This window comes from Oncorhynchus keta, chromosome 24, assembly GCF_023373465.1.
Source record: "Oncorhynchus keta strain PuntledgeMale-10-30-2019 chromosome 24, Oket_V2, whole genome shotgun sequence".
In the NCBI taxonomy this organism is placed as follows: Eukaryota; Metazoa; Chordata; class Actinopteri; order Salmoniformes; family Salmonidae; genus Oncorhynchus; species Oncorhynchus keta.
This window is the reverse complement of record NC_068444.1, coordinates 36,382,564-36,410,460: the sequence shown is the minus strand read 5'-3', so window position 1 is coordinate 36,410,460 and position 27,897 is coordinate 36,382,564. Positions and strand designations below refer to the sequence as shown.

The 27,897-nt window shown below is 45.2% G+C and overlaps 1 protein-coding gene across 1 annotated transcript in view; it reads right to left on the bottom strand.

Moving 5' to 3' along the window:
* pcdh15b (protocadherin-related 15b) overlaps positions 1 to 27,897 on the bottom strand; it is a 219,146-nt gene that overhangs the window by 36,769 nt on the left and 154,480 nt on the right. Inside the window, exons 24-28 of the mRNA XM_052478256.1 lie at positions 26,790 to 26,930; positions 26,540 to 26,652; positions 4,897 to 5,006; positions 3,319 to 3,459; positions 1,249 to 1,376 (exon numbers count right to left, since the gene is read on the bottom strand). Coding sequence (XP_052334216.1) covers positions 1,249 to 1,376; positions 3,319 to 3,459; positions 4,897 to 5,006; positions 26,540 to 26,652; positions 26,790 to 26,930 — 633 coding nt within the window. The remainder of the gene's footprint in view (positions 1 to 1,248; positions 1,377 to 3,318; positions 3,460 to 4,896; positions 5,007 to 26,539; positions 26,653 to 26,789; positions 26,931 to 27,897) is intronic.

Below are 27,897 nucleotides of genomic sequence, written 5' to 3'. Positions count from 1 at the left end.
GAGCGGCTTTTACAGAAATCTATATTCAGATCTGCTATGAATTTACGATTAGTTAAGCAACAGGGAATAGGTATGAATATTAACGAGGAAGATATTGACCCGGACGATGAGTGAAACACCTGAGAAGTTGAATGATACCGTTAGGAGATGGAACCAGTGGGAGTCTCAGCTCAGTAAATCTTTGACCCAGTAATTCCATTACCTCCTGGTCGAAAGGATTATCTCTCTTTAGAGGTTCCTGGCAAACCCGTTTGCAACTGTGTGCTCTGCACTAACAGTCTTGCTGCCTACTCCAGTTGCACACAGACATGGTAGAGGCCGAGACAGACAGACAGACGTCTACGGCTCATCATTCTGCAACAGAGCATGAGATGCAAATGACCATCCAGCGGGTAGTGATTAGGATTATAATGAAAGGTGCCCTTGTGTGGGCGCTGTATAGTCTGCCCTCATCACGCACACACACACACACACACACACACACACACACACACACACACACACACACACACACACACACACACACACACACACACACACACACACACACACACACACACACACACACACACACAACAGGTGTCACAGTGGCTTTAGCTACAAAAGGTGCGAAAGATAAACACAAAAACAACACGTTGGAGCATGTGAATGTACCCGCCCTGGTGCACACAGAGAATAATTCCCTTTCACACAGGATGGTGCGGCATGCGATTGACAGGTGTGTGGACATTTGTATGTGAGAGCCTCTACGGCCTTAGCATTGTCAGGGGTGTCGGAAAGTCTCAGATGTTAGAGCCTCCAGCTGGTAATGCATTGTCAACACGGGCCAAAGATACCGGCAGGGAGAATAACAGTTCTCCCAGGATTACAACTACAAAACTCTGCATTTCAAATGCAAGCACAGATAATCACTCAACCAGACACATTTTTTGGGCGTAGAACCTTTCTGTTCCTTTGGCTGGTTTCATTGTGAGGCGGAGTGATCGTGAAATGCGTCACGTATATTTGAGGATGTTTTGAAAGTTCCATTTGAGAAAATAATGGGTTGTTCTTTTAAGACACCAATTGCACTATCTAGAAGTGGTACACTTAGGCTGCGTTCAGATAGGCGGCCCAATTCGGATCTTTTTTTTCAGTAATTGGTCTTTTGACCAATCAGATCAGCGCTGAAAAAGCTTTGGAAAAATAAAACAGAATTGGGCTGCCTGTCTAAACGCAGCCTTTGTGTTTGAAAAGAGCTGGTTGTACCTGAACTTGTAGTACAGAAGTGAATGTTTTGGCGTCCTCTGCCACTCCTCCCAGGTACAAGGGTTTGGTAAAGACAGGAGGGTGATCATTCTCATCCCAAACATCAATGAACACCCTCGCTGTGTTAGCTGCAAACAGAGGAGAAAGAAACAAAGGATTCAAAATGAACAACCAGAGGAAAGGTGAATCTCATTTGGATTAAATAGAAATGTAAAAAACAAGAGGGCATGTCTAAACAGCCTAAATGTGCATCATATACAAAATAGGAGTCTACAATTCACTGCCAACACACTGATTTAGACGTTTGACTAATATAATACAACACTGCATTGCAGTTTGTCATTTCTCATAGTAAAAAGCCAAGCCACATCCTGAAGGGTTACAACTGCGCCGAGGGACCTTGCCAAATAAAATGCCATACATCATCTGACAAAACGCTCTGGGACCGACCAAGGGGATGCGCCGAGGGACCTTGCCAAATAATATGCCATACATCATCTGACAAAACGCTCTGGGACCGACCAAGGGGATGCGCCGAGGGACCTTGCCAAATAATATGCCATACATCATCTGACAAAACGCTCTGCGACCGACCAAGGGGATGCGCCGAGGGACCTTGCCAAATAAAATGCCATACATCATCTGACAAAACGCTCTGGGACCGACCAAGGGGATGCGCCGAGGGACCTTGCCAAATAAAATGCCATACATCATCTGACAAAACGCTCTGCGACCGACCAAGGGGACAGTAGAGTCGGCACATTTCTCCTTTATCCCTGCCAGGATGTCCAATGTTACAGCGGATGACAACAGTAAACGGACAACAACAGGAGAGCACTTGCTGCTGCAATGCAACACATACAGACACACGCACAAATCTACGCACGCAGACACACACACACACACACACACACACACACACACACACACACACACACACACACACACACACACACACACACACACACACACACACACACACACACACACACGCCCCTGTTGAATCAGTGATGTGGCTCTAATCACTTGAACAAAGTGTCTTCATTATACAGTTGATGGTGGCCACCTTCATAGCCAAATGCAATGGGGAGTACCCATCCACACGCCACTCGAGAGCAGCCATTTAACACTCCACCTCCTCCAGTGGAATGAATCAAACAACATCAATAGCCCCCCCCCACCCCCCCATGATGATACTCCCACCGCATCTCAACTCTAGCAGCCATGCCTGCTTCAGTGGAACGAGGTACTAATCTATTGCCATTGGGTGTCCTCGATCATGTTTGCTGCTGCCCCCTCTCAGCTTGAATGACACATAGTGAGTGGCCAGGGTATATTAGTTAAACCATTACAAGAGGGGGAAATGCAACAATTCTCAGTCAATTGAGTTCGAGTAAAGACAAACCTGAAAAATCTATTACAGAGCGCAATACAAAAATGACCTCTGTGTATAACATACAGCAGTGACTATATCCTCAAGTGTTTCCTTTATTCTAGATGTAAAGTGGTTAACAAGCGCCATGGGAATCACATTGATTTGAGTGATTGTTTCTGCATATTGAGGAGACATGATAAGATTGGCAAGAAATGGATGACTTGTTTAATCTGCCACACAAACCAGTAACTGCTTAATTCAAATGTATCCTCCGCAGCAACTCAGCATGATGTTGACTAATTAGAAAACGAAATAACGTGAAAGGACGAGGCGTGTTTTTAGTCTTTTGGAAAAAGCAAAGATGGGAAATCATTTATAGCCAAATGCCAGGCACATTTCTGTTACCAGAGAGAGAAAGACGGTAGAAACAAACACTCAAATTACTCAAATTAAGGCCGTAAGAAGCTATTTGGCCGAATATTGCCTTCCGTTTTTAAACCTCTCTGAGGCAAATACCCCACAAAAGGCTTTTACTACTATGGCTGACTGTGTAAAACAACACATTTCACTGCACCTATCCGGTATATGTGACAATAAAACATACAAAGAGAAGAAGACTTTTAGCCCTGGGCAAAAGCCGTGCACTATATCGGAAACAGGGCGCAATTTCCCAAGTGACAGTTTAAAAGGCTTACTCTTGGAGGGCGCTCTGAGATTGGAACCGACCACTTCCATGGAGTCAGCCTCCACTTTGAGGATGTAGCTGGCATTGGTCTCGTAGTCCAGCTGCTTGGCCGTAGAGAACACCCCGGTGCTGTTGTTGAGCCTAAATACGCCTGGGAGATACATTCAGATCAACAGAGTAGCGCTAGAGTCCGCATCATATCAGTCCCGGGGAGAGAGGGGGGAGGCATGCATATGTACAGAGTAGAGCAGAGCTAGCACCATATCATACTGTATCCGTCCCCTAGGTAGAATGACAAGGACATTCACCTCCCCAAATCCCACTGTGTGTAGTGTCAAGTGTTGAGGCACGACACCAGAGAGATCACACTACCCTGGAGAATCACTGAGTCACTGATTGTTTTTTTGTGTAAGGCATAATTGATGACTTACACTGAAACGCATAGCTAGTACTCACTTTTCAGACCTAAAAATGAATTCCCCAGCACGCCATAAACTTTGAAAGCCACAACAACGAAGGACACTGTCATTATCTTCCCGAGCTTCTTCATTGAATCTAATGAGAGTTAAAAGTGAAACCAATTCCATTTGTTTCCAAATGAATAAATGGTTCAGATGCAGTTAAGTGCAAGGTTCAATATGGGGATGCAATTTCATATTTTCCCACTCTGAAAAGCATGAGCCCCGGTTTTAATCACGGTGAGGAATAGTGGGAGGACGGTAGGGTCTAATCATCCCTCAGGTACTTTTACATGGCAGAAACTGTCAGCAACAGGGGACACTGACTAGTGCACACAAACACACACACACACACACACTTTTGGTAGACTTAGGGGCAAAAAAAAAGAGTGCAGTCTCAGGACAGATGGTACTCTTTTAGGTCCTTTAGACCATGACTATGACGGTGTATAACTTACATTGAACATATTTTACATTACCCCTCGCTCAAGGCAAATGGAGAAATCATTCTGAGGTGCGGAGGATTCATAACTAAATGATGTGAAAGTAAGTGACTGACTAGAGCCACAGGTCCCAGGCCGTCATTGTAAATAAGAATGTTCTTAACTGACTTGCCTAGTTAAATAAAAATAGAGGTGTGTAGAGCCACAGAGCTGTAAAGAGCCACATAGAGCTGTATAGAGCCATATAGAGCTTTATAGAGCCATATAGAGCTGTATAGAGCCACATAGAGCTATACACAATCATATAGAGCTGTATAGAGCCACATCGAGCTGTAAATAGCCATATAGAGCTGTATAGAGCCACATATATCTGTATAGTCACAGAGCTATACATAAACATATAGAGCTGTATAGAGCCATATAGAGCTGTATAGAGCCATAGAGCTGTATAGAGCCATAGAGCTGTATAGAGTCACATAGTGCTATATTGAGCTGTATAGAGCCACATAGAGCTGTATAGAGCCACATAGAGCTCCATGCATGGCTCTGAGTGACCTCATCACTACTTCATGTTGTTTATAGTGTGTCAGAATAAATGAGTGGTACTATCACTGCTGTATAGAAAATTATAACATGGCCTCTGGAACTAGGTCAAAGGTATAGTGTAGGTTACAGTATGCGACTCACCTCCCTCATTGCCCTCCACTATAGAGTAAATGATTGTTTGATTGATAGCAGCAGCCAGGATGACCCCGACCACCTTCCCCACCGTAGCCATCTCACTCACCGGGGGAAACCTGGAAGAAAACACACACACACACACACACACACACACACACACACACACACACGGATACTGAATAGAGCTCCCTTCCAACGGAATACAGAAATTACCCCATTTTTCCAGGCCACATGTTAGCTATTGATCTCTGCCAGCGCTATAATCTGCATTCCAATACCGCACTGCTGTTCATACTAATACCAGTCACAACATCTTTAGGTCCGAAAGGGTATTTTTCATATTTGCCATTTAATCAGCGACTGACTTTCTGACTAATTAGAGCTGTTAATTGACCCAAAAAGTGCCAGAGAGGAATAAGCAACTGCAGGACTACGGTCCGTGAGGCATGGAGTTGGGCACCCTTGCCCTAGGGCATGTGTTTTATTCCACTTCCTCAGACCTAAAACTCTACGTGACGTACTGTAGTTGGAAATGACAAGCCGGGAAAAACACCCACTTATATACAGAGGAAAAGTAGACAAACTACCCACTTACTTTTCCACAGAAGTGTCCTGCTAACCCAGGATATGACTGACTGTGGAGCAATCTTGTTTACAAATCATTTCTGCATGATATGGCGTAATGACAACATTAATGGAAACACTGGCAGAGACACTGTAATTGCTTTGCCAAATAGCTTGATTATACATACTCCTACTTGGCACTGTGAAATCTCCCAGGTCAATTTCATTTAATTAAATAAACTCAATTCATGTGGTCTCTGATCACAGCTGGTTCACCTCGAAAATATTGGTAATTAACTAGGTAAGTTATCACAATGTCATAAACGTTCCGTTGATTTGACTCATATCACAAACAAAATGTGCATGTTAAAAGCAACTGAATGGCAGATTAAATGGGCATAAGGCAAATTAAGGGAAACATCAAAAAGCTGCGGTTGGATGCAGACACTCTACAGAGGGTCTTGAATGTCTCAATGAAAGACAGGGAAGGTTGTCCCAGTCTGTAATCCCAACATATTTCAAACTGACCACCATTGTCCCTGTTCCCAAGAAATGTACGGTAACCTGCCTTAGTGACTATCACCCTGTAGCAATCAGATCTGTAATTATGAAGTGCTTTGATAGGCTGGTCATGACATTCATCAACATCATCATCCCAGACATCCTAGACCCACCCCAATTCGCATACCGTACCAACAGATATACAGAGGACGCAATCTCAACTGCACTTCATACGCCATCTCCCACCTGCACAAGAGGGGAAATGTGAGAATGCTGAACATAGACTACAGCTCAGCATTCAACACCATAGTCCCCAACAAGCTCATCAGCAAGCTAGAGACCCTGGGAATGAAAAGCTTCCTCTGCAACTGGATCCTGGACTTCCTGAGGGGCCGGCCCCAGGTGGTGAGGGTAGGCAACAACACCTCTGCTACACTGACCCTCACTGAGGGTCAGTAAGACCAAGGACCTGATCGTGGACTACAGAAGGGAGAGCGGGGCTGTAGTGGAGTGGGTCTAGTTCCTTGGCGCCCACATCACTAAGGACTTAACATGGTCCACACACACCAGCACAGTCATAAAGAGGGCATGACAGCACCTCTTCCCCCATAGGAAGCTGAAAAGATTAGGTAATTGCCTCAGACCCTCAAAAGGTTGTACAGCTGCACCATTGTGAGCCTCTTAACTGGCTGCGTCACCGCTTAGTATGGCAAATGCACCGCCCTCGACCGCAAAGCGCTACAGAGGGTGGTGCGGACAGCCCAATACATCACTGGGGCCGAGCTCCCTGCCGTCAAGGACCTTTATATCAAGCGGTGTCAGAAGAAGGCCCGGAAAATTGACATGATTCCAGCCACCCAAGTCATAGACTGTTCACTCTGCTACCACCTGGCAAACAGTACCGGAGCATCGGCTCTCGGACCAACAGGTTCCAAAACAGCTTCTATCCCCAAGCCATAAGAGTGTTAACTAGCCATAAGGCTGTTAAATACTTAAATGGTTACCCTGATGATCTGCACTGACCCCATCTTGCACTGACTCTATGCACACTCCCAAGACTATATATAAACACTAGTACACTGACACTCTCACACAAACTCAACACACATTCACTACATACATACACCTGTACGTACACACACACACACACACACACACACACACACACACACACACACACACACACACACACACACACACACACACACACACACACACACACACACACACACACACACACACACACACACACAGATTAAACACAAACGCACAAAAACACTTTTACACTCATCATATGCTGCTGCTACTCTGTTCTTATTTTACATTCATTACTTTCTATCCTGATGCCTAGTCACTTTACACTGCCTTCCTGTACATATCTACCTCAAATACCTTTTTATTATTATTATTATTATTTATCCTGATGCCTAGTCACTTTCCACTGGCTTCATGTACCTACAGTGCATCATGTACATACAGACTCCTTCACTTTTTACACATTTTGGTACGTTACAGCCTTTTTCTAAAATTGATTAAATTGTTGAATTTTTCTCAATCTACACACAATACCCCATAATGACAAAGCACAAACAGGTTTTTGGCAGTGATTACAGCCTCAAGTCTTCTTGGGTATGACGCTACAAGCTTGGCACACCTGTATTTGGAGAGTTTCTCCCATTCTTCTCTGCGGATCCTCTCAAGCTCTGTCAGGTTGGATGGGGAGCGTCGCTGCACAACTATTTTCAGGTCTCTCCTGAGATGTTCGATCGGGTTCAAGTCCGGGCTCTGGCTGGGCCACTCAAGGACATTTAGAGACTTGTCCCAAAGCCACTCCTACAGTGTCTTGGCTTTGTGCTTAGGGTCGTTGCCCTGTTAAAAGATGAACCTTCACCCCATTCTTAGGTCCTGAGTGCTCTGGAGCAGGATTTCATCATGGATCTCTCTGTACTTTGCTCCGTTAATCTTGCTCTCCATCCTGACTTGTCAGCTGAAAAACATCCCCACAGCATGGTGCTGCCACCACCATGCTTGGTGCCAGGTTTCCTCCAGACTTGATGCTTGGCATTCAGGCCAAAGAGGTCAATCTTGGTTTTATCAGACCAGATAATCTTGTTTCTCATGGTCTGAGTCCTTCAGGTGCCTTTTGTCAAACTCCAAGTTGTCTGTCATGTGCCTTTTACTGAGGAGTGGCTTCCGTTTGGCCACTCTACCATAAAGGCCTGATTGGTGGACTGCTGCAGAGATGGTTGTCCTTCTGGAAGATATTCCCATCTCCACAGAGGAACTCTGGAGCTCTGTCAGAGTGACCATCGGGTTCTTGCTCACCTCCCTGACCAATGCCCTTCTCCGCAGATTGCTCAGTTTGGAGGAGCAGTCAGCTCTAGGAAGAGTCTTGGTGATTCCAAACTTCTTCCATTTAAGTTTGATGGAGGCCACTGTGTTCTTGGGTACCTTCAATGCTGCAGAAATGTTTGGTCCCCCTCCCCAGAAATGCACTGTCAACTGTGGGACATTATATTGCCAGGTATGTGCATTTCCAAATCATGTCCAATTAATTTAATTTACCACAGGTGGAAACAGGATGCACCCGAGCTCAATTTTGAGTCTCATAAGCAAAGCATCTGAATACTTTTTTAGATTCTACAAACCTGTTTTTGATTTTTCATTATGGGTTATTGTGTGTAGATTGAAGAGGATCTTTTTTTTCATCCATTTGAGAATAAGGCTGTAACGTCACACACTGTGGAAAAGGGGAAGAGGTCTGAATACTTTCCGAATGCACTGTATCTACCTCATACCTTGTACCCCTGCACATTGACTTGCCACTGGGAGATTTAGTGTGAGAGGACAGAGTGTTTTGTCCTACAAGGTGAATGGTGTTACCTAAGGACATCTATGTAACCTGTTGTGGCATTTCATTGACAAAGAAGAATATGACAAGAGATAGGAATATTCATGTGAATCTTCTTGCTTCATTGTGTACTGTTTTCACAAGCTATAATATAAATTGCAATACCATATGGAATTTACAAATTGCCATGCAATCTTAACCCTTGGAGACCCCAACCTAACAATATAAAATGTGTTTTTATTAACACAATGGCAAACCACATCACATAAGGACAGTTTATCACTGTATTTCTGTGGTTCTTTATTGGTAAAATGTAACGGCCTGAGATCCCCCTTCTGTGAATCTGAATCATTTCGTCAAGGCTTGGAATGTCATAAATTGCCAGAGTGACAATTACGCCTCTTGCAATTAATGGTATTCATTAAAAAAAAAACTCTCTTGTGTTTCTCTGGTCTCTTTGCTAACCACAAACTGCATGATAAGAGTAACAATGTGTCAGAAGAACACAAACACCTCCTGCATGGTAATATGGCTGGGCTCAGGAATATTACTCTACCTGCATGCTAACCAATACCTTTCTATAGTCAGAAGCTGAGATTGTATTTCTGATGGGTTGTTGTTCTTAACTTTGGTAGCTGGGCTGACCGTTGGTTCACAGTGATACTGCCTCATCTCTACTCCCCACCCATCCCCATCCTCACACCTTCCTGTGTCTGCCTCCCTCAAGGTCTCAACAACAACACGGGAGCTTCCTGCCGGGAATCAGTCGCCACATATTTCATGACACGGTGGGCATGTCACAAACTCCCACCCACCCTTCCCTTACACAAACACCTATGACACACACACACTGACATGCACATCAATACACTGAGACACACACACCAACCTCTATCACCCACCCCACACACACACACACACACACACACACACACACACACACACACACACACACACACACACACACACACACACACACACACACACACACACACACACACACACACACACACACACACACACACACACACACACACACACACACACACACACACCCTCATGCAGCATGCGTGGAGGGAGAGTGCTCCACCTCACACATCCCCAGACAAATCATCCCCACAGCACCAGCCTCTCTTGGAAGGAAGGAGGATATTACTGAGAGTTGAGCTGTAATGCCTTTCTCCTCCAGTTATGATGCAATTGGATGGCAGTGTGCGAGACGAGTCGCACTTAGACGACACACACACACTCACGTTTTTTGTTATGCAATACCATGCTGAGGCAACGGGCTCTCAGTAGCTCATTCGCCCCCAGTAATCCCCCCTGACATTTCCCAATCAGCCGCTCCTAGCTGCCAAGTGAGTGGCGAGTGCTGCTCTGTTTGCACAGATAACACAAGAGGATGCTCATCTCTTCCCCTGGCTCTGACACAGCTCTAATGGCCACTCCACATAAGCAGACGGTTAAGTGTGAGAGACTAATGAGGTCCACAGAGCAATGCCCATATCACAGCTAACCCTGTTCCCCCATCTCTGTATCGCCATGCTGTACCTACAATCTGGAGCATGGACTGCAGGCTATGGCACCTCGTAATAACTGGAAGGAAAGTTAAGCCTCCAAGCTTATGTAGCTTTCTGGAGGAATTTTAATGGAATGTTTGTGTTTTGAGTTGTTTTCCTCAGAGTGCAGTTAGTCGGTCTAGGAAATATGTAATAATGAATCAAAAGAATCTGCTTCACATTCACACCCCTTGACTTTTTCCAAATGTGTTGTGTTACAGCCTGCATTTAAAATGGATTCAATGTAGATGTGTTTGTCACTGGCCTACACACAATACCCCATAATGTCAAACACAGACTCAACCACAATGACCGGGGATCTTTTCCAATGGCTCACAAAGAAGGGCACCTATTGGTAGGTGGGTCAAAATAAAAATATAGACATTGACATTCAATATCCGTTTGAGCAAATTTAAGTGATTAATTACACTTTGGATGGTGTATCAATACACCCAGTCACTACAAAGATACAGGAGCCTTTCCTAACTCAGTTACCGAAGAGGAAGGAAATCGCTCAGGGATTTCATCATGAGCCTTTAAAACAGTTCGTTTTTTCCTATCACAGCCATTAAACTCTATGGTTGATCAATAACATTGTAGTTTTTCTACAATATAAATCTAATTGACAGTTTGAAAAGTAAGACTGTGCAGAATGTTTGCAACAAGGCACTAAAGTAATACTGCAAAAGATGTGGCAAAGAAATTTACTTTTTGTCCTGAATACAAAGTGTTATGTTTGGATATCCAATACAACACATTACTGAGTACCACTCTTCATATTTTCAAGCACAGTGGTGGCTGTATAATGTATCCTGTATCATGTGTTGTGTATGCTGAGGCTGAATTTATTGTAGCTGGGGATTTTAACAAAGCAAATGAGAAAAACGCTCCCGAAATTCTATAAGCGCTGCTACAAATCTCGACCATTGTTATACTACCTTCCAGAATGCATATAAGGACCTCCCCCGCCATCCATTCGGCAAATCGGACCACGATTCCATCTTGCTCCTCCCCTCCTATAGGCTGAGCCTCAAACAGGAAGCACCCGTGGTGAGGACATTTCAACGCTGGTCTGACCAATCGGAATCCACACTTCAACATTGTTTTGATCACGCGGACTGGGATATGTTCAGAGTAGCTTCAGAAAATAATATCGACACATATACTGATACGGTGAATGAGTTTATCAGGAAGTGCGTATGAGAAGTTGTACCCACTGTGACTAAAACCTACCCCAACCAGAAACCGTGGATAGATGGGAGCATATGTGCAAAACTGAAAGCGCAAACCACTACATTTAACCAGTGCAAAAAGACTGGGAATATGGAAAAATACAAACAGTGTAGTTATCCCCTCAGCATAGCAATCAAACAGGCTAAACGTCAGTATAGAGACAGTTGAATCCCAGTTAAACAAGACGTATCTGGCAGGGTCTACAGACAGTCACGGACTATAAAAGAAAAACCAGCCACGTCGCGGAAACAGACGTCTTGCTTCCAGACAGGCTGAACACCTTCTTAGCTCGCTTTGAGGATAATACTATCAGGAACCAAGGTAAGACCCAGACGCAGACTGTGTGAAGTAACAATGTTTATTGTAACAACAGGGGCAAGAAAACGACAGGTCAAGGCAGACAGGGGTCGATAATCCAGAGTAGGAGCAAAGGTACAGGATGGCAGGCAAGCTCAGGGACAGGCAGAGTTCAGTAATCCAGAGGTGGAGCAAAGGTACAGGATGGCAGGCAGGGTCAGGGAGAGTGGTCAGGCAGGCGGGTACAGGGTCTGGACAAGCAAGGGTCAAAAACCAGGGGGACAAGAAAAAGAAAGGCTGGGAAAAGGCAGGAGGTGACAGGATAAACATGGGTAAGCTTGACAAACAAGACCAACTGGCACAGACAGACAGAAAACCCAGGTATAAATACCCAGAGGATTAGTGAGAAAGATGGGCGACACCTAAAGGGAGTGGAGACAAGCACAGGTGAAACAGATCAGGGTGTGACAGTACCCCTCCACCCCATGGGGGGTACTTGGGCCTAGAAACAGAAGACCTAGAAACAGAAGACAAGGGGCAGTCAGAAATAGTTTTGACTCTAGACACAGTAAAGGTAGGAAAAATATGGAGGACAGAGGACAAACAGCAGAGGGGCTAATGATCTTGGAGCGGGGGGGAATGGTCTCGGCTTCTGGGGGTGTAGCAGCGGTACTATAGCGGCGTGCCAGCGCCTCAGGCTTGACCTCCTTGGATACCGGTCGGTGCTGCAGAAGCGAAGTAGCCCGGGCCTTACTGAAGCCCTCCCGGAGGTTCTGGTGCTCTGGGGAGCTGGCGGAGTGGTCCAGGGCAATTTCCAAGACCCCAGGAAGATGGGCAGGCAGAGCTGAGTTCTGGCAATGAGTGTTGCGAGACGGGCTCCAACCCACAATGGCACCAGTAGCCCAGTCAATGGAGGGATTGTGTAGCTGGAGACAAAGAGAACTCCTATACCACGGGAACCTGCGGAGACTCAACCAGCAGGAATTGGATCATCTCGCTGTGGTTCCCCTACACTCGTAGGTTGACGGGGGTGGTCTGGTGGGTGACCCTGCCTATAGAGCACCCCGTCCAGCGCTCTAACACCCATGGGAATGGAGAGGGGTTGAGTGGGGATTCCCAGCTTGGACGCCAGGGACAACGTCTATGAGACTCACATCGGTCCCAAAGTCGATGAGTACCTGGAGAGATTTGGACTGGTCGCCCCACAGCAATGTGACATGGAGAGGGGGGTGAGTAAGTGGAGAAGAACAATTATCTTTAAGACCCACCAGTGTACTCACTCCAACAAATGAGCTAGGTCTCTTGAAGGGACAGGTAGACACAAAATGACTGGCAGTACAGCAATACAGACAACTCAGGGTCTCAAGTCTGCGTACGCATTTGCCTGGAGACAGCCTAGCCTTGCAGAGCTGCATCGGCTCGGGAAGAGTTGAATCGGCAGTCTCCGGAGGCTCTTGGAAGGACTCGGGTAAGCTCGGATCCTCTCGGGAACGTAAATGCCAGGGACTTCCGGAGTTCATAAGCTGCAAGGTGGGATCCCTGAGTGAGCAATTGGGACCGCAATCGGACCTCTTCTCCCTCCTGCGGTCCAGTGACCAACCATCGATCTGGATGGTTAAAGTGATGAGTGAGTTGAGATCCGTCAGTAGTTCTCGGGTTGCCAGCTCATCCTTTACCGGGAATGTGTCGAACAACTCTTCCGGGTTCCAGCTACCCTCCGCTGCTATCGTGCGGAATTCCACTGCATAGTCTGCCACACTGAGGGTGTCCTGCCAAAGCTGGAATAACTTCTGGGCAGCCTCTCTCCCGGACACCGAAGCCTCAAACTTTTCTCACCTCTGTCATGTATACCTCCAGACTGAGGCAGACGGCGGATTGTTGCTCCCACACCACCGTAGTCCAGGCGAGTGCCCTCCCGGACATCAGCGTAATAATGTACGCTATCTTCGAGTGGTCCGAGGAGAACGAAGAATAATGCAGCTCAAAAATGAGGGAGCACTGGGAGAGAAAGGCCCGGGCAGGTTCTGGAATCTCCATTGTAGCGCTCTGGGGGAGGTAAGTGGGGTTCCCAGGAGACCAGGGTGACGGCGCTGCTACCAGCCGGGTCACAGAGGGGCTGGGAGGTTACCGTCGTGGTAAACTGCCTAGTAGGCAACCCACAGAAATGCTCCCGCAATGCGTCCAAGGCTAGGTCGTAACGTTCGGCGACGGCCTGGAACCCTTCCATCAAACCGCGAAGCAACTCCTCATGACTACTTGGGAGGAGATGGCGTTGCGGAGCTGGTCTAAAGGTGCTGGGTCAGTCATTGCCAGTCCGTCCTATCAGGAACCAAGGTAAGACCCATATGCAGACTGTGTGACGTAACAATGTTTATTGTAACAACAGGGGCAGGCAAACGACAGGCAGGGGTCAATCCAGAGTAGGCCTCATGGGTGGCACAGTGGTCTAGGACATTGCATCGCAGTGCTAGCTGTGCCACCAGAGACTCTGGGTTCGAGCCCAGGCTCCGTCACAGCCGGCCGCGACCGGGAGATCCATGGGGCGACACACAATTGGCCTAGCGTCGTCCGGGTTAGGGAGGGTTTGGCCGGTAGGGATATCCTTGTCTCATCGCGCACTAGCAGCTACTAAACAATTTGGGGAGGAAAGGGGGTAAAATTCCAAAAAAGAAAAATAAATAATAATAATCCAGAATAGGTACAGGACGGCAGGCAGGTTCAGGGACAAGCAGAGTTTAGTAATCCAGAGGTGGAGCAAGGGTATAGGACGGCGGGCAGGTTCAGGGTTGGGCGGGCGAGTACAGGGTCAGGACAGGGAAGGGTCAAAAACCAGGAGGCCAAGAAAAAGAGAGGCTGGGTAAAGACAGGCGCTGACAGGACAAACGTAAGCTTGACAAACAAGACGGACAGAAAACACATGTATAACTAGCCAGAGGATAAGTGGGGAAGATGGGCGACACCTGGAGGGGGTGGAGACAAGCACACGGACAGGTGAAACAGATCAGGGTGAGACAAATACAGTGCCACCGACAAGGCCCGCTATCAAGGACTGTGGGCTCTCCTTCTCCCTAGAGAACTTTTAATAATATAATAATAATATATGCCATTTAGCAGACGCTTTTATCCAAAGCGACTTACAGTCATGTGTGCATACATTCTACGTATGGGTGGTCCCGGGAATTTATATATTTTAAAAAATTTAAAAATAAAAATAAAGCCTCACAAGGCCGCCGGCCCAGATGGTATCCCTAGCCGCGTCCTCAAAGCATGCGCAGACCAGCTGGCTGGTGTGTTTACAGATATATTCAATCTCTCCCTATCCCAGTCTGTCAATCTCTCCCTATCCCAAGGATTAAATCACCTCCACTTTACCTGCCACCCTAGACCCATTTCAATTTGCTTACCACCCTAACAGATCCACAGACACCACCACACTGCCCTGTCCCATCTGGACAAGAGGAATACCTATGTAAGAATGCTGTTCATTGACTATAGATCAGCATTCAACACCATAGTACCCTGCAAGCTCATCATCAAGCTCAAGGCCCTGGGTCTGAACCCTGCCCTGTGCAACTGGGTCCTTGACTTACGGGACGGGCCTCCACCAGGTGGTGAAGGTAGGAAACAACACCTCTTTGCTGATCCTCAACACTGGGGTCAGCCCCCTCCTGTACTCCCTGTTCAACCATGACTGTGTGGCCAAGCATGCCGCCAACCCAATCATCAAGTTTGCAGACGACACAACAGTAGTGAGCTTGATTCCCAACAACGATGAGACAGCCTACAGGCAGGAGTGGAGGGCTCTGGGAGTCTGGTGCCAGGAAAATAACCTCTCACTCAATGTCAACAAAACTAAGGAGATGATAGTGGACTTCAGGAGACAGCAGAGGGGGCACCCACCTATCTTCATCGATGGGATCGCAGTGGAGAAGGTGGAAAGCTTCAAGTTCCTCAGCGTACACATCACTGACAAACTGAAATGGTCCACCCACACAGACAGTGTGGTGAAGAAGGTGCAACAGCGCCTCTTCAACCGCAGGAGGCTAAAGAAACTTGGCTTAACACCTAAAACACTCAAACTTTTACAGATGCACAATTGAGAGCATCCTGTATGGGTGTCTCACCGCCTGGTACGGCAACTGCACCGCCCACAACCGCAAAGCTCTCCACAGTGTGGTGCAGTCTTCCCAACGCATTACCGGGGGCAAACTTCCCGCCTTTCTGGACACCTACAGCACCTGATGCCATAGGAAGGCCAAAAAGATCATTAAGAACCTCAACCACCCAAGCCACTGCCAGTTCACACCGCTGTCATTCAGAAGGCGAGGTCAGTACAGTTGCATCAAAGCTGGGACGAGAGACTGAAACACAGCTTCTAGCTCAAGGTCATCAGACTGCTAAACAGCTCGAGCTCAGTGAGGTTGGATGGAGAGCATTTGTGAACAGCAGTTTTCAGTTCTTTCCACAGATTCTCGATTGGATTCAGGTCTGGACTTTGACTTGGCCATTCTAACACCTGGATATGTTTATTTTTGAACCATTCCATTGTAGATTTTGCTTTATGTTTTGGATCATTGTCTTGTTGGAAGTCAAATCTCCGTCCCAGTCTCAGGTCTTTTGCAGACAACATCATGTTTTCTTCCAGAATGGTCCTGTATTTGGCTCCGTCCATCTTCCCATCAATTTTAACCATCTTCCCTGTCCCTGCTGAAGAAAAGCAGGCCCAAACCATGATGCTGCCACCACCATGTTTGACAGTGGGGATGGTGTGGTCAGGGTGATGAGCTGTGTTGCTTTTACGCCAAACATAACGTTTTGCATTGTTGCCAAAAAGTTCAATTTTGGTTTCATCTGACCAGAGCACCTTCTTCCACGTGTTTGGTGTGTCTCCCAGGTGGCTTGTGGCAAACATTAAACAACACTTTTTATGGATATCTTTAAGAAATGGCTTTCTTCTTGCCACTCTTCCATAAAGGCCAGATTTGTGCAATATACGACTGATTGTTGTCCTATGGACAGAGTCTCCCACCTCAGCTGTAGATCTCTGCAGTTCATCCAGAGTGATCATGGGCCTCTTGGCTGCATCTCTGATCAGTCTTCTCCTTGTATGAGCTGAAAGTTTAGAGGGACGGCCAGGTCTTGGTAGATTTGCAGTGGTCTGATACTCCTTCCATTTCAATATTATCGCTTGCACAGTGCTCCTTGGGATGTTTAAAGCTTGGGAAATCTTTTTGTATCCAAATCCGGCTTTAAACTTCTTCACAACAGTATCTCGGACCTGCCTGGTGTGTTCCTTGTTCTTCATGATGCTCTCTGCGCTTTTAACGGACCTCTGAGACTATCACAGTGCAGGTGCATTTATACGGAGATTTGATTACACACAGGTGGATTGTATTTATCATCATTAGTCATTTAGGTCAACATTGGATCATTCAGAGATCCTCACTGAACTTCTGGAGAGAGTTTGCTGCACTGAAAGTAAAGGGGCTGAATAATTTTGCACGCCCAATTTTTCAGTTTTTGATTTGTTAAAAAAGTTTGAAATATCCAATAAATGTCATTCCACTTCATGATTGTGTCCCACTTGTTGTTGATTCTTCACAAAAAAATACAGTTTTATATCTTTATGTTTGAAGCCTGAAATGTGGCAAAATTTCGCAAAGTTCAAGGGGGCCGAATACTTTCGCAAGGCACTGTCAGAACAAATTCTTATTTACAATGACGGCCTACCAAAAGGCAAAAGGCCTCCTGCAGGGACAGGGGCCTAGGATTTTTAATTTTTTTTTAAATACTATACAAATACAAAACACACATCACAACAAGAGAGACAACACTACATAAAGAGAGAGCTAAGACAACAACATAGCAAGGCAGCAACACATGAAAAGATTGCATGGTAGCAACACAACATAACAATATGGAAGCAACACAACATGGTAGCAGCACAAAACATGGTACAAACATTATTGTCAACAGCACAGGTCAAGAAGGTAGAGACAACAATACATCACACAAAGCAGCCACAATTGACAACAATAGTGTCCATGATTGAGTCTTTCAATGAAGAGATTGAGATAAAACTGTCCAGTTTGAGTGTTTGTTGCAGCTCGTCCAGTCGCTAGCTGAAGTGAACTGAAAAGAGGAGCGACACAGGGATGTGTGTGCTTTGGGGACCTTTAACAATGTGACTGGCATAACGGGTTTTGTATGTGGAGGATGAGGGCCTCAGTAGATATCTCAGATAGTGGGGAAGTGAGGCCTAAGAGGGTTTTATAAATAAGCATCAACCAGTGGGTCTTGCAACGGGTATACAGAGATGACCAGTTTACAGAAGAGTGTAGAGTGCAGTGATGTGTCCTATAAGGAGCATTGGAGGCAAATCTGATTGCCGAATGGATAAGGACATCTAGCCGCTCAAGAGCAACCTTACCTGCCGATCTATAAACTATGTCTCCGTAATCTAGCATGGGTAGGATGGTCATCTGAATCAGGTTTGGATTACTTAGAAACGTACCCAGAAAGACTCACAACTGTAAATAGATGACATAGTTGATTCTACGATGTATTGACTCAGGGGTGTGAATATTTATGTAAATGATATATTTCTACATTTCATTTTCAACACATATCCAAAAACATAAAACAAACAAAGCTTTCACTTTGTCATTATAGGGTATTGTTTAGAGATGCGTGAGATTTTCTGTTATATTATCATCGTCCATTTTGAATTCAGGCTGTAACAAAATGTGGAATATGTCAAAGGGTATGAATACTTTCTGAATACACTGTAAAAAAAAAAATGTGGCAGAGTGGCTACCTTTGGTCCATACATGATGCTACAGGGCCTGACTAAAAGAAGTGCAACAAATCGAGGCAAAGTTATTTTTTTAAAAGATACTAACAACGTTACTGTTGTCATCTCTTAATCTGATCTCCGTAGCCTACTGTATCTCCTCCTTTGATCTTCTGGAGTGCAGTGGGAAGATAACATGGGGGGTGGAAGCACATCTGCCACACTGATTTGACAATTGTTCAAAACCCACCGCAAATATTGAACGGATGATAAAACTCACATTTAATCCAGAGTCTTGAATAAAACATGTGGCTTGTTTTTTTAGGATTAATCAAATTAATCCACTTGAATACAAAATGAATCGGAGCAGTCTTTAATCAATCATCACAAAGCCAGGGTCAAGTGTGCTAAGACCATGTTGTACATCTACAAATGCAGTAAATACCTTCAGTGTGCTATTATTAGGAAGAAAACTAATTTACTATGATACGAGTTATGCGTTTGTGTAAGGTCATGAACTCTGTTTCCGTTTTGTGTTCAAATCAAATGTATTTATATAGCCCTTCGTACATCAGATGATATCACAAAGTGCTGTACAGAAGCCCAGCCTAAAACCCCAAACAGCAAGCAATGCAGGTGTAGAAGCACGTGTTGAAGTGAGAGACAAATGCTCATAGGTTTACCCATGCCGAGCCCTCTAGCAGACCATGTGAGAGTGTGAGTAGCGCAGTAAAGCATGCTGTCTGATGTGGACTATACACAGCATCAATACCCCCCCGAAAACAGCTGACCACACCAATACACACCATGGCTTCATTCACTGCACACAACAGGACTCTCACTGACTCCCATTACTCAGAGCGGTATCAACACTCAACGAAGCCGAGTTAAACTAAAAACATTCATGTTTACTATTTGGCTATTTTCGATAAAGAGCCTTTTTATTTTTGCGACTGTTTTGCTATCTTGAGTGTTAGGCACTCACCTTTTCAAAGAATAGGATCAGTGCAGTTAGGAACCAGTTGCCATACCATGGCTGTCCTTTTGCAAACAAGAGGTATAAGGTCAACTCTTAGTCCTGCAAACTTTGGTGGAATATCAAATCCATAAATACCAGTTAGCATGAGCACTTCAGTAGTGTTGTGAAATTGGGGAAAATATCTTTAGCCTTTCAAAACAAACCCATTCCTTCCCATTCAGATGGAACACATAAATATAAAGCAAGCATTATGGAAAATTAGTGTTTGTGTAGCAAATGGAAATACTGTCGTGACAATGATCCATAAATACCAGTTAGCATTAGCAATTTAGTAGCTATGATAACTATTTGAGCAGTTCTCCGTTCAAGACTTAGACTAGGGATATATAATAATATTGTTGGATAATGTTATTAAGAGTAGCATTGCTTGCTGTTTGGGGTTTTAGGCTGGGTTTCTGTACAGCACTTTAAGATATCAGCTGATGTACGAAGGGCTATATAAATAAAATTTGAATTTGATTGAAAAGGGGAAGAAAAGAGACAAGCATCAAGGAATCTCTTCAGTATCATATAAAGTTCTTAAATGTACTTTTAAGCTGTAAAACATTTGAAAAAACATTTCTGGTTTCTAAACATCCCCCTCTGATGCTAGCTAGCTGTCTAGCCTAATACCAAGATTGGTAGCTAGCACATGAAACCCTGAGGCTGTTTCATCTAAAACACATTTGCATGATTCACCCATAGTGCAGCTTCACATTTTCCAATCATGCTCAGGAGAGTTTTTTAAAATAAGATAAGCCGATACATGTGATAAATAATTTAACACCACAATGAATATTTAAACGATAGGCCCTTGTTGTACGGCTGCCAACAAAAGAGGGAGCAGATAAGGGCTCATGCTTGATTGAGACATTGTGGGATAAAAATGAAAAGGGCTCCATCGAGATGACTCATCAACGACAACCATTTGATTTCCTTATTCTCTGCGGGCCATTTGGCAAAGCTGTTAATCCATCTATCCAAATAAAGACACAGGAAACACACACACACACACACACACACACACACACACACACACACACACACACACACACACACACACACACACACACACACACACACACACACACACACACACACACACACACACATTAATGAGCCCGGTAATGATCCAATAATATCACCGATATGCAACGCACACAGGTGCCCCGAGAGAGTCCTGACGACATCTCAATGAACGCGTATCAAATCACACTGTTCATCGGGATGTCTTGTTGTTGCTAGGTTTACATGTTCGTTTCAGTGTCATTGCCTCTATGATACTTGGCTGCTAACACCATCTATAAATAAAACAACACATGATTTCAGTGCGATCAACACAAAGTTGCCTGTAGCACTTCAGGCTCTCTCACTGTGATGCGGCAGCGAAGGTAACCTTGGATGTACTGTAAGTTGCTAGTCATATTTTTAGAAGAATTGTTTCGCCACTTTTTACGACAGCACATTTATATCTTTGGCAATACTTGAGAGCTTCTGTGAGTCATGTGTTTGTTAGAGGCGCATGTTTTTTTTTATAGCTGGGTAGACTTCATAAAAGTCATAAAAGTCAAAAGAAAAATGTTTTGAGTACGGAGGACAGACGTGTGTAGAATGATATGTCAGACAATTTTGCAAACCACACACATGTACTGTACCAGATGGCAGTCACATTAAATATGGAGCAACTACCTCCAACTACCCCCAAGCCACAAGACTGCTAAATAGTTGGTTAAATAGTTAACCAATAGCTACAGGGACTATCTGCATTGACCCTTTTTGCACTCTTTTGCACACTTGACTCATCACCGCCACTGCTGCTACTGTTTATTATCGATCCCAGGAATGGGCAACTTTGATGGGGGTGGGGGACACAAAAAAACAGAACTCATGAGGGGCCGCAGTGGCTGGTGGGGCTGCGTACCCACATCCCCCCAACCCCACCTTGCGAGTTAAACATTTTAGCAGCTCCCCTCGTGACAGCGAAGAGGAAAAATGTACATTTTGAAGTAAATGTTCTGCAATTCTACACATTTTGCCATGGGTGGAGACAACATTTTGCAATTAACTAATTTCATGCAATTTTACTCAATTGGCCATGTTGTGGAGGCAAATGTTTGATGATCAACGGGTCCAATCCCGGTCGATCATGCTTACTACAAGTTTAGATAGCTGGCAGCGAGAATAACTTACCAATCTAAAAATGTTTTGCTGACCTGGGCTAATTGAGTGACTAATGATGTACAACCACATTTCGAAATTGTATTTTGTGTATTCTATTATTCTTTCTCTCAACAGTAAGTTGAGACCCAGACTGAGTAAAAAAATATATATACATATATTCTTTTTGTTGTTGTTGTAGACCCCATCCCTGATCTTACCTGCTGCCTAATCACTTTATCCTTACCTATATGTACATATCTACCTCAATTACCTTGAACCCCTGCACATCGACTCGGTACTGGTACCCCGTGTATATAGCCAAGATATCGTTGCTCATTGTGTATTTATTCCTTGTGTTATTATTTTGAAATGATTACACCTGCTGTTTACGACGCATGTGACAAACATTTGATTTGACTAGTGGCTCTACTACCTACATACTCTTTCATCTCATCTTACATTTTAGTCATTTAGCAGAAGCAAGTGCTTTGCTCAAGTGCACATCGAAAGATTTTTCACCTAGTCAGTCCGGAGAGTCGAACCGGCGACTTGCCGGTTACTGGCCCAATGCTCTCAACCGCGAGGCTACCTGTCGCCCTTATCTCGCTTTCAATGCACTGATGCAACTCACCTTAAAAACATCTTAATTCTGTACTCTCTACTTTTAATTACATTCATTAACAAGGCAGTTGTCCATAGCGCCATGTCTATTTGACAGTGCACGGTGGTTAACTGAGCTGCTATCATTAGGACATGTTAATAAGCTATGTTATGCTAATGCGGTGTTTGTTTTTCTGCCCCCATGCTGGTAGCGGTGCGTGGTGACTGCCAACGGCTGCATGTTTATACTGCAGGTGCTGTCCTCCGAAGGAGGGAGGGAGGGAGTCCCACTACCCTAATCATGAGAGAGGGGGAGGGAGAGAGTGAGAAATAGAAATTGTGTGAGAGAGAGAGGGAGGCGCGAGTGGAGAAATTAGGGCATGCCAGAGGGATGGTGTGGGGGGGGGTAGAGGGAGGGGGTGGGGGTGGAGAGAGGGAGGGATGGTGGAGAGAGGGAGTGTGCGGAAGGAGGAGAAGAGGCTGGACTAAACAGCAGGACTCTGCCAGGCAGTTAATTGGACCTGACCGTTAGGAAGGCATACACCCATGACAGATGACATTTAAAGCACGCACCGCTCCACTACACACTGGAGTGTGACTCTGCACAACCCCCGTCTGTAGTATGAACACTCCAAATAATAGGACAGGCTGGCGACTGGTGGCCACGAAACTACCCTGCTCTACAGCTCTAAACACACACATTTAAGGGTGTTAACACTCTTAACGCGGTTAAACGCAGCATTGCAAAACAGAGTGTCAACCAACTCCAAATAGATCCTTCAGAGGGAGTTGTGCGCGTCTAACGTGCATGTGGGGTGGGCACATTTCATCTGACCGTGTTTATTATTCTCCCCCTCCCCACCCCCCCACAGAGAGACTAATCACACGGCTGTGATGAGCTCCGGGGGGGTTAGGCTGGTCCAACCCATCCTTCCAGCCCTGCCTAGGACACAAGCACACACAGTCAGGCAGGCTCTGTCTCTCCTCCTGCTCCAACCCAATGAGGGCCATGGAGAAAATAGAGCGTCCTCACCGTCTTACTGCGACTCACGGCGTGATTACCGTTCCGTACCTAGCAACTAGTTACACTCCTTGCCTTGTCTGGCGCTCCGTCTCAATAACTTGTATGTTAGGGAGCACGGCGATTGCTTTCAACACGGCCACAGCTTAACAGGCAGACGGTGGCACAATTTTCGCAATCGTTAAGTCCTCCTATTACGATCTTTCAATCATCTACCTCTGCAGGTAATCTAATTATCATGATTCACAGGTACTGGCATGCAACTCCACAGCTGTTCTTGTTCTCAATCCTGTTGGTTCACTGTTCTTATTCACGAGGCGTATACACAAAGGTATCCCTGGTGTAAAAGTAAGCAAATGACATGTTTTTTTTTTCAATGCAATAGCCTTGTGTGTGTGTGTGTGGGTGTGTGTGTGTGTGTACTGCGTAATGACGAATAAACAATCAAATGCAGGGTTTTTCCGCTTTCAATTGGTTGCAGGGCACAATGGCGCTTACTTCAAAGCCATAGTGTAATAGCCCATGTTTCCAAGCTCCCCTCATACAATCTTGTCTTGGATGATCCGTTTTGCCTCATGTTTATTCATGTCGTAGTCTTACTCAGGTGAAGGAGATGGGGGGGGTGAAGCTAATTCACACATCTACAGAGGTAAGCAGAAAATGAGACAGTGATTGCAGTGATCGTCAAAATGACAAACTCAGAAGTGGCAAGGTGGTGACGGTGGTGGGTGATTTAGTGAAACCCACTGCGGCTTCATTAAGTGTTTCTATGAGATAACCGCTGTGGAAAACGCACCGGCGGCAGATTTGGGTGGCAAACTTCACAGTCAGTTCCACTCGGGGAGGGGGAATCTACTGGTGCCACTTGCCAGACAGCGCTTCTGCCAGCCAACCTGACATCACCTCACACACACTAAATCAAATCTCCGAAACAACACCAAGCTCTTCGTCAGCCCTATGCAAATTTCGTGATCATTGATGTTCAGAATCAACCAACTTCACACACTAATTAAAATCTCCACAGATTCCAAATGTTCTTGGCCTATTAAGTTCAAAGACTGGGCTACAGATATCAGACAAAGGCTTCTATCATCCAATTAGGTGATCCAATAAACTTTCAACCCAGCTCAAGGATTTCAGACTCTTACATTGTAACACCATTAAACATTAGGCCACATCATATGCCAAGTTCTAAACTGAACAATTGATAAAATGCTGAATATACAGTACATCATATAAAAGCACATACAATAAAGAAAATTGGCTGCAACTCAAAAGTTTGTGTGAAATGGACATTATAACAGTTTGTGAATAGACAGGGAATTATTGATGTACATTGATTGGCATAGCACAAGGACTGCTGGCACTGAGTTAAAGGGCTTATTGGTTCCTGAGAGGCCCACAGACGGAAGAAGGGGGAGGGAGAGAAGGAGGGGGTCGACGGAGGAAGGGAGTGGCGTTATCCTGTGGACTGTAACTCTAGGGGAGTAGAGGGAGGGATGGATGAGAGATGGAGGGAAGCAGTATCCTCTGGACTGCTCAACTAGGGGAGCAGATGGAGGGAGGGAGGGATTTGAGGGAGAGATAGAGAATAGAGAAGCAGATTGTGGAGGCCCTGGCTGTGGAGGGGGACATAACACCTGGCTAATGTCTCCACAGGCTCTAATTAACAACTGATCCAGGCAATGCTGCCTGCTAGGTGGCCTGTTACCAACAGCCATTGTTATTCCCCCACCTGCCAAAGAGCCACTATCACCAGCGACCTTCCACCACTGTGTAGGACATGTCATTAATTCAAACCCCCCATTCAAGGCTTTTCATTGCCCATGTACCTGGCTCTGTAGTCTTAATGAATCAGTAGATAAGGCTGGCTTGTTATAGAGCTGGCTTACACACATACCCTCCCCCCACTAGATTACAACACAGCTCAAATCCTCTGCCAACAGAGAACTGGACCAAGTTAAGAAGCCTACATGGTGTGCGAGTGTGCATACAAAATATATATAAACGTAGAAGACACATTTCAGTTGAATGCAATCAGTTGTATAACTGGTATCCCCCTTTCCCTTTTTAAAGCATGTTGAGAACTTTAAACGCACTTCATATATTCGGTATTGAAAATGATTCGTTGTGGTGGGGTGAAAAATCATTGTTGCACAAGAGGCATTTCGCAATATGCCCTCGCTAACTTTTTCAAAATTTCATTATGGAAATCAATAATAGCAATTTAGTAAGCCAGAGCTCCAGCATGCTGATCCATCTAGAGTCAATGCCAGGGGAGCTGAATTAATTAGGCCCTTATGTCACATATGTACAATACTTAATTCAATAAAAGAGCCATAATTTATGCAGAGCAAGTGCACTCTACCCTTTGAGAAAAAACAAACACTGTGCAGTGGTGAAGTACATTTGCTGTACTTACTACACACTCTAGCTATGAGCTATGATACCATATTCATATAAACACTAGCAATAAAAGCTTCACTGACAGGTTCCATATCGCCTCTAACCCTTTCTGAAAATATATCTGCAGTTTAGTGTTCTCTTAAATACCTTGACATCTCCACAAAGGTGAATTAAAATGTTGAGTGTTTAAACAGAATTCCCGTTGTAAATTAAAAAGCTGGAGATCTATCCCCTCTCCGACAGGGGAAGAGGAAATCATGTGCCCGGACTATTATGACCTCATAAAAGCGCAGAGCACTGTCATAAGCAACATTGTGTGACGTGTCAACCTGTTGCCCGCGGCTCCACCTTGATCAAGCCCTGATATTTGACCACTGGGAATAATTGATGTTTTGTGATTTAGAAAGACAACACGAAAACACCTCAGGCAACAAGCTCTCATACAAATCCATATTGAAGGAGAATATCCAAGCTCTACAAATGTAGATCAGTGACCGTGCAAACCATATACAGTATAATTTCAAGTTCTAGCCTGGTCCCAGATCATTTTGTGCCGTCTTGCTCACTGGTCTGGTTTACCATACCAATTTCACACAAACAGATCTGGGAACAGGCTAACAGTGCACATGCTCAGGAAGAAGTGTACCTGTATTCCTCCTGGGAGAAGACTGGTATGACGGAGGGCTGCAGGACAGTGATAACCACAAGGGTCTTGTTGACTTTCACTGGCTCCCCGTCGTCATAGGCAACAACGATTAGCTGCAGGGAGGAAATAAAACAAGAATCGAACAAGAAAAAAGTGGAACACAGGGTGTCACTCAATTTCTCCACTCAATGACGTTCTTAGAAAAAAGGTCACACTACAGTACTGTTTATAACAAAAGCTGTGTCCTCACACTAAACACTAGATTGGGCTCTTCATTGAGGTTGACACGTGTGATGACGCTGCCTGTGACTTCGTTCACGTCAAAGATGCTGCCGCTGTAAGGGTCCTCATCGAGGTCCAGTCTGTAACGCACACGGCTGGCAGGCGTACCCTGTGAAATACACACACACCTTATGTTCATTTATCTACAATGGCAGGGCAATCTCAACAAAATGCATCAGGACATTTCTAAATAAGCCCCCCCGCCCCACACACACATGCACACAGGATCAAGGGTCAGGGATCAACATTCACTGGCTCGGTGGCTCACGCATTTGAAACATCCCGTTTCCTTGCCACTGAGGCATACTCTACAACGTCTAGGTTTGTTTTTCATTACTCTCCAAATGCTCCGGGTGGAACAGAATGGTGTTTCGCTCATTCTAAGACCTCTTTGTGAACTCATGTGTTGCCTTAGCAGGCAGGGAGGCAGACAGAGAGGCAGGAGGTGGCGACTCGGCTGGGTGTCTGGATCATTTGGGGAGGTGAAGTGAGGAGGAAGGAGAGACCCTACGGGGGCAGCGACGTCTCAAACAAATCCATCGTCCAACAGCATAAATGCCATAGCAAATGGAGCCTGATTCACAGGGGCTTAGCATGAAATGTGCCCAATATAGGATTTACTGATTTATTATGAAAGCATTGAGAGAAAGTACATCAATATCGACGAGGAGCGAGTGTCTGAAAACACTGCTTAACCTTCCTGGGGCTGCGTCCCAAATGGGACCCTGTTCCCTACATATTGCACTACTTTTGACCAGGGCCTGTATCCGCCCTGGATATGTCTCAGAGTAGGAGTTCTGATCAGGTCCCAACCTGTCCATATACTGTAATCTTATTCCTTATGATCTACAAGGCAAAACTGATCCCTGATCAGCACTCCTACTCTGACAGATTTTTGGGCTTTGGTCAAAAGTAGTGCACAATATAGGGAATAGGGTGCCAATTGGGAAGCAGCCTGGCTGGAGTCATAGACAGGGAAATCTAGTCGGATATGTGTTCCACCGTGACTCAAACATAATCCTAAATCCTACTTTATCGTATCGCATTTCTGCAAACTTATCTCGTTCAACTCTAAT